Genomic DNA, 9818 nt, shown 5'->3' with positions numbered 1-9818 from the left:
GTGAGTGGGGGGGGAGGGGCTGCCAGTGGTCACTGAGTTGCTCAGAGAGTGGCGGGGATTTCCTCTGCCTGCCCATTGTCACCCTGAGTCACCCCCCGCCCCCGGTGGCAGCCACCAGCGTCCCGAGGTAGCCGGAGGTCCCACGCAGCCCAGGCCCCACGGGGACCAGCAGCAGCTGCGACTGGGTGTGCAGACTGAGAAACCGACCTCCTCTGAGGGCGTCGGAAGTGGTCGCCCCGCTCCCACTCCCACCCTGTCTCCCAGCTGCTCTGAACTCTGTGACCCCTGGCTGCTTTCTCTTCCTCCAACGTCCCTCTCGGCCCCTTCTGCTCACGGTTTGCTCTTCCAGGGGGATCTTTACCGCGAGTCACGGGCACGCGGTTCTTAACCTCTCCTGCTGCAGCAGAGAGAGACCCACGCTCAAGCCCTCTGAGCTCCGGAACCACAGCGGCTCTTGCCAGACCTTGACCTGGGAGCCCAAGGGAGTCCCGCGTTAGCGTGCCTGGAACTGAGTCCAGCAACCCTGCTCCCCTCCCACTCATCCTCGTCAGAAAATGGGTGACACGTGGGCGTCACTCTTGACCCTGCCCTTTCGTTCACCTCTGCATCCAAATAGTCCATAAACCCTGCTGGCCGTATGCCAGGAATGACTCACGAGTTGGTAGTGTGTCCATTAGAAATGTATGAGGCTGCTGGGCACGGAGAAACTGAGGGTAGCTTAAACACACAGGGGCTTATTTTTTTTCACATGACAAGATGTCCAGAGGTAGGCCACAGCTGCTCGGTGACCCAGCACCAGAATCCCAGAATTCCTTTGGTCTCCTCGGGTCTCTGCCTCATGGATGCAATATGGCTGCTGTGGGTCCAGACGGCACATCTGTGTTTAGGGCAGGCCGAAGGGGAAAGGAGAGGAATCCCTGCTGGCCCGTCCCTTCCTCTGGATCAGGAAAGCAAACGCTCTCTGAGAGGCCCCTGCCCCAGATTTTCTCTTAGGTCTCATTGGCCAGAAATGGTCCCGTGGCTGGTCTCAGCTGCAAGGGAGGCTGGGAAAATAGGAAGGAGGTTATGAGGTGCGGCTCAGACCAATCATGGTCCGTCACCTTGAGGCCAGGCCCACCGCCGCCCTAAAGAATTGGGGCTTGATTAGCAGGAGGAAGCAAGGGACACAGCAATGAGACAGCGGCTGCCGAGGGTCGTGTCTCTGCGACTGTTCTTTCCGCCTGTCCCCGCTGTCTGGCTCTGTCGCCGTCGTCCCTCCATCGCACCGAGGCACTGCAGGGCCTCACAGGGGCGCTCTGTCCCTCCGGCCTCTGTCCTTTTCCTCTCCACGCAGCTGACTCCACCCACACAAGCCCCGAGCCCGCTCCTCGGGCCTTGAAACCTTCGCATATGCTGTTCCCACTGCCTGGAAGGCCCTCCCCTGGTGGATTCCCCTTCGACCTTCTCTTCAACGACCTTCTGGACCTGGCTCAAACGTCACCTCCTCCCCAGGCTGGGCAGGATGAACCATTCTCCCTGTGGGACACGTGCTGACTTTGTTTACTCCCGTGACCCCGGGCCTAGACCCGGAGGACGTGACTCGATGTGCGGCTCCTGGATGAATAGCGCAGACACAGAGCAATTTGCTAGACTATGATACGGCTGCTGGCATATGGTCCCCTCTCCAAACGGGCTCACTCTCAAGGTCGGGTCCCGGAAGGGGTGTTGACACAGGCGACGGGCCGGCGGGCTGCAGGTGGTAACCAGGCTTTCTTTCCCTCCCCCCTCCCTCAGCGACTTTGAACAGCTTCCCGATGACGTAGCCGTCTCGGCCAACATCGCCGACATCGAGGAGAAGAGGGGCTTCACCAGCTACTTTGTAAGACAGACCCTGACCTTCGGCCTCTGACCTCTAAACCTCCAACTCTCATCCCTTAACTTCTAGCCCTGGGCTTTGCAACAGGGTGATTTGCCTCCAGGGGACATTTGGAAGTAAATGTCTTTTTGTAAGACTAGTTTTGTTTTTTTTTTTTCAAATTTTTTTTTACTTTGAAAGAGAAACATACACAGAGAGAGAGAGAGAAGGGGAGAGAAATCCCATGCGCACACGCGAGCAGGGGAGGAGCAGAGAGAAAGAGAGGGACAGAGAGACTCCCAAGCAGGCTCCTCGCTGTCCGCGCAGAGCCGGGGATGGGGCTCGATCCCACAAACCTTGAGATCGTGACCTGAGCCGAAACCCAGAGTCGATCGCTTAACCGACTGAGCCCCCCGGGCGCCCCTGGTAGTAAATACCTGGAGACATTTTTGATGATTACCACTTGCGGGGGGTGCCACCGGTGGGACGGAGCCCAGAGAGGCCTCTCAGCACCCTGAGGTGCACAGCACAGCCCCCCACCACAGAGAAGGGTGGCCCCCAGTGTGATACCGAGGTTGAGCAACGCTGCTCTGATCCTAGCACCTTCGAACCCCGCCCCCTCCCCCCCCCCCCCATCTGGCCCTGGCCGCCCTCCACCCTGGCCTGTGTCCTCTCCAGGTTTTTGTCATCGAGGTGAAGACTAAAGGAGGATCCAAGTATCTCATCTACCGCCGTTACCGCCAGTTCTACGCCTTGCAGAGCAAGCTGGAGGAGCGCTTTGGGCCCGAGAACAAGACCAGCCCGTTCACCTGCAGCCTGCCCACACTTCCGGGTAGGCCCCTGGCTGCGGAGCTGGGAGCCCGGCCCCGCGACACAGCCGCCACCCGCCGCCGATCCCTCCAGCTCCATTCAGCCCCCACGCAAACCCTTCAGTCCGAGGCCCCTCCCGGCAGTCTCGGGCTGCCCCCTCCGGCCTCACGGCCTTCGCCCTCCTGTGCTCCGATGACTTCGCGGCCACCCTGTTTCAGCCATCCCCGCCTTGTCCATCCCACAGACTCGCGAGCGCCCCCTCTCGCCCGGTCCGAGAGCTGCCCTCTGACCACAGGCCCCTTCTGGGGTCCGTTTCCCGGAGCTTCCGCTCCCTCCCCCTCCCCTCTCCTCCCTGGAGGCTGTGGGCACCTCATCGCTGCTTCTGGACAGTCCCCTCCCCCCTCGCCTCCTGGCCTTTCTCCCCGGCTCCGGCTCCGTACCCCGCACCCCGGACAGGCGCAAATCTCCGGCCACGGGGCACCTGCCCTCTTGAGCCCTGCAGGGGTGTAGGGTGCCGGGTGCTGTCCCCCAGGGGCCCCCCCCCCGCTTCTCTCTTCCTCTTTCAGAGCCAGTTCTGCTCACGCCTGGCCCATCACTTCTCTGGGTCCCTGCCAGGGACAGGGACCCTCCTGCTCGCGGGGGGGGGGGGCGGCCGCCCCCAGGGGGGGGGAGGGGGGGGGCGGGTCTCTGTGTGTGGCTTTCCCCTGACAGCATATCCGTGGCCTCCTAGTACTCTCGCCTTCTCCCAGTTCACTTCCAACCTCACCCCTGCTCCTCCAGCTCCTTACAGAATCTGTGCCCCCTGCTGCCCCTTGGAAGGTGGGCCTTCTGTGCGGCACCACCTCCCCTCCAGACACCCTCCCCCGAACCAGGTAATCTGAACTCTGACCTTAACTGCTCCCTTCTTGCTGCTGAGTCCCAGCCTCCTCCCGACCCCAGACCTCAGTCACTGTCCCCCTACTACTAGCTGGACACCAGCTCCTGCCCATCTCACAGGTGGCAGGAGTCAGACATTCACCTTCCGGTGGGAGTTCTTCCGGTAGATGGTTCTACCGGGGGGCCCCACCTAAGGCGCCTGGAGAGGACATGTGTCTTGGGTCAGCCATCATCTGTTTCCCGATCCCCCTAAACACGCTGCCTTGCTTTGGAGGAATGACCCCTTCATCTACCCAACAAATATTGATTGATTTGGGCCTCGTTGGCATCTTAGGAGCCCCCTGAGAGTTCAAGAATTTTGACGCCCGAGTCCCACCCCTGGAGCCCCTGATTTAATAATCCCGGGCGAGTCCTATGACAATGAGATTCTTAAATGCTCCTCGGGTGACTTCGATGTGTAGCCAGGGTTAAGGACCCCTGTGTTAGGTCGTGGGATCCAGTTGAGAACTAAGCAAAGTTCCCTTCTCTTGGAGCCAAGAATTGTGTGTGTGTGTGTGTGTGTGTGTGTGTGTGTATGTGTGTGTAGGAACAGGCAGTAAAGAAACAAGTAAAATATCAGAAGCTGAAAGGCAGTGTGGACCGGAGGGGTCTCTTGAGCGCCGCTGAGACAGTGGGGAGGGTTCCTGGCCTCGGGGGGGCGGTGCAGCTCGGGGCCCAGAGACCATGTGCTCGGGCCAGGCTCCCAGGACAGCTCTTTGCACTTCCTCAGCCAAAGTGTACGTGGGTGTGAAACAAGAGATCGCTGAGATGCGGATTCCTGCCCTCAATGCCTACATGAAGGTAACCGTGGGGCCGTGCTGCCTGGGCACCTGGGAGGGCACCTGGGAGGGCATCTGGAAGGGCACAGAGAGGAAAGCAGCCCATGTACCATCCCTGAGCACAGCTGTGGGGTTGCTTCTCCTGCTCCAATGGCCCCCATCTTCAATCCTTAAAGGCCTGGCCTGGGGGGAGAAATAAGTTGTGTTCTCAGAGCTCCAGGGGGTGGGGCAGAGGCAGTGGAGAAGGTACAGGAACCGCACTGTGAATCGACCAATCTGACGTCTGTGCCAAGTGTCCTGATAGCGAGCTGAATAGGATTGAGTGTGTGCCCCCGAGGTACCTGCTGCCCAGTGGGGGACACGGAGAGGTGGGTCACGAAATCACAGAACCGTGGCCTGTGTAACGGAGGCGTGAGGGACCGGGGCCCCAGCTCTCTCACATGGCCCCTTTGTATGAACTGGAGAAAGGCCCTCCCTTGCCAAGGCACGGGCTTGTGTTAGTTGCATTCACGAGCCTTGCCCAGGTGCCCTTGGATACTCCCCAACCTTTAAATTGTCTGCATCCCTAGGAGACGGAAGCAAAGAGAAAGAAGCATCTTGAAGGCTGAGACCAGGCTGGTTAGGAAAGCCCTTCTACCAATCAGGGCTGTGCAAGAAAGCGGCGGGTTTCCTCATGAGGTAGTGAGCACCCTGTCACTAGAGGCATCCAAGCCACGGCTTGATGGCAACCTTAGGAAACTCCAGAGGGGAGCCCTCCTCCTAGCACAGAGGCCCCCTCACAGTCAGTGAGGCCTCCCCCTCCTCTTCTACCTCTACACCTACGGAACAAGGCGTCTTCAGTCTTCGCTCTGACATTGACCGTTTGGGTGATTTGGGCCAAGTAACTCATCCTCTCTGGGCCTGGGTTTCCTCACCTGTGAAATGCGGCGGTGCCTCCAGCTCTCTGGTCTCCTGGGGGAGGAGTGATGTTGGGAGCTTCCAGAATGTAAGAGATCATAACTCCTAGCGGAGGGAGCGGCAGGAGGAGCGCAGAGGAGGTGGGAGGCAGGAGGAGTGACCCCTGCCCTCTCCAGTGGCTGCAGGAATCCTGGGCTCTGGGCAGAGAAGAGGGAGGGTGGGAAGCCCCTCGGCTGCCGCACTGGAGGCATCTCCCTTCAAGGCGGCGCTGTGACGCCTGCTCCCTCAGGGTGGCTGGAGGCTCCTGTCTTCCTGCAGGGTAGGAGAGGGGTGAGCTCTTGGTGGGGGGAAGGGATGAGGCTGTGGAGCTGGGCCTCTTGGTCGCACACCTGGGCTGGAGGGTCCCCTCTCTGCCTATCTCTGTGTGATTCGGTTCCTTAGAGCCCAGGGGCCCATCAGTGCAGGAATCTCTGCTACGGTTCAGGGCCGGGGAGCTCACTACCACTCTTCCCTGCTCATCTCCTTGGACAGTTATTAGAAAAATCCGATTCCTTGTAACTTGCACCGCTGTCTCACCACTGTCCGCGTGGGGAATATGGATCATGTGATAATGACACCTGCCTGGAAGGCTGTGGGGCGCTTTGCCAGGAGGCTCTTGATATACATTTGTAGGGTAGACGACCACGCTGATTTACTTCCCTCAGTTACTTGTGAGTTGGATGCTATTATCCCGATTTACAGATGGGGGAGTGGAGGCACCTAGAGGTGGAGCCACGCATTGGGTGCCATAGAGCAGCCAGAGAGGAGGACTGAGATTTGAACTCACGTCTCTGGGACGCCAGGGCTGTGCTTTCGCCCTCCGTGCTACGTTGTGATAGAAGTAACAGCAGCGATGATCATGTCCAACTTTGATGGGGCTCTTGCTAGATGCCCGGTCGTGTTGTAAGCGTTGTGCACCTGTTCACTTTTTTAATCCTTACACCATCCCACGAGGCAGGTGCTATTAGCATCCGCCTTTTATGCATGAGCATATGGAGGCAACCTTGGCCAGGGTCACCCAGCTGGTGAGTGGGACTTGATCCCAGGGGTGGCCTGGCTCAGTCTGTACCCTTAACCCCATCTCTGGGCTGCCTCCCAGCCCTCCCCATGTGACAGCTGTGTCCTGTCTAGGCTCTGCAGTCCTGGTTCCTCTGGAACCTGGTTCCTGGTTCCTCCTGGCCCCTCCCCATCCTGCTGCCTCAGTGGGATTCTCGGGAGGGGGCTGGGTGCCTCTGGAGCCATGGCACCCAAAGCTGACCACAGAGCTCCTGGGGACCTATGCGTTGTCCAGCTTGGGGGAGGGGGGGGATGACCCTGCCAGATTCTGGGTACTCTGTGTCCTCACAGCCTTTGCGTTGTGGCCAGTGTACCCAGCATCAGATGGAGTGAGAGTCCCGACTCCTCGCCTTCCCAGCTCTGCCAACTGGGTCCGGCACTTTGCTTCTCCAAACCTCAGTTTCCCCAACTCTGATAGGAGATGAAGTATCAGAAAGCATTTTTTAGGCTGTAATGCCACCAACTGTTGTTGGTTTGGGTCATTTGAGGCATCCTTCCTCCCACTATCGTCTCATTTTCCTCTCGAGGATGGGCGTCGGTGGCAGATGGCTCTGGGGGCCCCAGCTCCGTCGCTTGCCAGGCCAGGTGGCCTTGGGCAGGTCCCCTAATCTCCCTGACACTAACTTTCAGGCTTTTTGTGAGATGGGGCGAAGCCATGTGGTGTGGCACTGAGTGCAGTTCCTGGACTGTCACCGCCACGTCACCGTACCTGTCGTCACCATTGTTGTGTCTGGAGGCCTTTAAGGTCTTTCCGAATGAACTGTTCTTAAGCCAGCTGGTCCCCTCTTGATCTCGAGCCCAGGAGTAAAGCTTATGAGATGTTACACGTCTTGGACGAAATGAAGTGTGTCCTGTTGTCGTGCTTGGGCAGAGCCAGCGTTAATAGAGACGGGGGGGGGGGGACCAGTGTGGGGGACGGGGATGGAGCAGATAGGCTGGGATGTCCAGACCTCTCTGCTGACCCCCCACCTGTGCTGTCTCCTCTCTCCAACACAGAGCCTCCTCAGCCTTCCCATCTGGGTGCTGATGGACGAGGACGTCCGGATCTTCTTCTACCAGTCATCCTATGACGCGGAGCAGGTACCCCAGGCGCTGCGCCGGCTCCGGCCACGCACCCGGAAAGTGTAAGTGACCAGCCCCTGTGCTCTCTGGGCCAGAGCCCTGGGCCACCTCCTCTTAACCAGGATCTCTGCCCCAGATGCCCCTGCTGCAAAGGTACTTCTTTTCCCTGGAGGAAGAGAAGAACCAGATATCACTTCTATCCCTGAACACCCCAGGATGTTCAAGTGGTTAGATGAGCTTGGAAAACCAAGCACAGGGCCTGGAGGGATAGGAGGCGGGTGCATTTTGATGTGTGTGACAGCGCGGACCGGAGGACAGGGGCTGGACCACTGACAGGGAGAGTTTGGAGCCACAGCGCCCACGGGGGATGCCGCAGGGCTCTGGGTGCCTGGAGAGAGTGGGGAGAGGGAGGGAAAGGGGGAGCTGCTCTCTCTGCAGACCTTCTCAGAGCCTTTCCTGGGATGCCCTGCCCCCCCCCACACACACTCAGTTGCAGCTCCTGGTGTATCACACTGGTCCCCAGGGGGGCGCTGCTGCTCCCTCTCTGATTCCAAACAGCCCGCTACTCCCTTCCAGCCCCCTCCTCAGCAGGAAATAATCATGGAGAATCCAAGCCACTGAAATAAGGCTGGGTTTCGAAAGCCAGGCTTCTGCTGCTGCTAAGAATTCCAGGGACAGGGCTCCTGAGCCCTGGCCTCCCTCCCAGCTCCTCCCTCCCTCCTCAGGCCAGTATCTCTGAGTGTCCTCTTGGTGCCTGGCCATCTCCCCACGCACGCAGGCAGGCATGGTCTCAATGTCACCTGAGCCACGCGGCCCTGCCCCCAGAGCCCTGGAGCAGTGCACCTCTCCAACCTGCTTCCTTGGTTGAAAAATTAGAGGTTGGGGGTGGGGAGTAGTAGGAAGAACAGATGTGAAAGCGTTGGTAAGTTAGAGCACCAAGCAAATGTGTGTCTTCCTCCCCACCTCCTTGCTGAGCCTCTGTTTCCTGGCCCACAAAAGGAGAAACAATCCCTCCCCCAGCGACAGCGGGAACCAGGGAGTGAGTGTGATGGTCAGAGGAGCAATTGTAGCTGCATTTTTGATATCCTCCCCCTCCCCCGCCTTTCCCACCCCTGATGAGGGGCTCCTCTGGGCACAGAAGCAGGGAGCCAGGCCCTGAGAGAACCAGGAGGGCTGACAGGCCTCCCTTCTCTCTCCACAGCAAGAGTGAATCCCCACCAGGCGCCCTCTTTGACCGCATGGCCGCTCCGAGAGCAGAGGTAACCCCCCCCCCCCCGACCCCGGGGCCAAGCCTCCCATCTCACCTCTGGGCTCCACCTTTGGCCACTGTGCCCCCACTCTGGGCGCCCTTTGTGTGCCTAGGACAGGGCTGGGTGCTGGGAGCAGGAGGGGATTCGGCCTCAGCCCTGAGGGCGCCCAGCCCAGCTGACAGGAGCTGGTGTGGGGAGCATGAGGGGAATGCGGCCATCCATCATCCATTCAGCAAGCTTTCCTGGCCTCCTCCAGACCAGCCCCACCCTGGGGACTAAAGCCTCAGAAATGACTCACACAAGGCCCTGCCCTCAAGGAGCTCACAGCTCCCTGAGGACACACGTGTGGAAACAGTGTGGACTGGGGCCCACACTGGGGGGCCGAGGAAGGTGCTCAACCCCGGGAGTTTGGATGCTTGCCTGTCTGTGCTCATCCCACCAGGTCTGGAAGGAGCACGTTCTGGAGTCAGAGAGACCTGGCTTCTAATCCTGGTTCCTCCATGAACAAATGAGTGGTCTCAGACAAGTCACTTATCCTCCTTGAGCCAGTCTCCTCAACCGTTAACTGGGACCCTGAGGCATGTGGAGCACGGTAGTAGGAATTCATGGAGTGCTTCCTCCGTCCTGCCTTACTCCACTCTTCTCCCAGGCCCTGTTTGACTTCACTGGGAACAGCAAACTGGAGCTGAATTTCAAAGCTGGAGATGTGATCATCCTTCTCAGTCGGATCAATAAAGACTGGCTGGAGGTGAGGTTGGGGTGAGGATGGGATGAGGTTGGAGGTGAGGTTGAGGAAGGGCTGGGGGTGAGGTTGGAGGGGAGGTTGGAGGAGAGGTTGGGGTGAGGCTGGGGGTGGGGTTGGAGGTGAGGTTGGAGATGAGGCTGGAGGAGAGGTTGGGGTGAGGTTGGGGTGAGGTTGGAGGTGAAGTTGAGGTGAAGATGGGATGAGGCTGGAGGTGAGGCTGGGGGTGAGGTTGGAGGAGAAGCTGGGGGTGAGGTTGGAGGTGAGGTTGGAGATGAGGCTGGGGGTGAGGCTGGAGGTGAGGCTGGAGGAGAGGTTGGAGGTAAGGTTGGAGGAGAGGATAGGGGTGAGGCTGGGGGTGAGGTTGGAGGTGAGGTTGGAGATGATTTGGGGTGAGTTTGGAGGTGAGGTTGGAGGTGAGACTGGGGGTGAGG

The 9818-nt window shown here is 59.4% G+C and overlaps 1 protein-coding gene across 2 annotated transcripts in view; it reads left to right on the top strand.

Annotated features, from left to right (window-relative positions):
• Positions 1–9818, top strand: part of NCF4 (neutrophil cytosolic factor 4) — an 18850-nt gene that overhangs the window by 3727 nt on the left and 5305 nt on the right. For both annotated transcript variants that reach the window (XM_040490909.1, XM_040490910.1), the window contains exons 2-7: positions 1774–1858; positions 2513–2666; positions 4290–4360; positions 7327–7454; positions 8594–8651; positions 9292–9390. In XM_040490909.1, the coding sequence (XP_040346843.1) occupies positions 1774–1858; positions 2513–2666; positions 4290–4360; positions 7327–7454; positions 8594–8651; positions 9292–9390 (595 nt within the window). The remainder of the gene's footprint in view (positions 1–1773; positions 1859–2512; positions 2667–4289; positions 4361–7326; positions 7455–8593; positions 8652–9291; positions 9391–9818) is intronic.

This window comes from Herpailurus yagouaroundi, unplaced genomic scaffold (genome assembly GCF_014898765.1).
Source record: "Herpailurus yagouaroundi ecotype Mexico unplaced genomic scaffold, PumYag 182, whole genome shotgun sequence".
Taxonomy (NCBI): Eukaryota; Metazoa; Chordata; class Mammalia; order Carnivora; family Felidae; genus Herpailurus; species Herpailurus yagouaroundi.
Note: the sequence above shows the minus strand (reverse complement) of the source record. Positions and strands in the feature narration are given on the sequence as shown.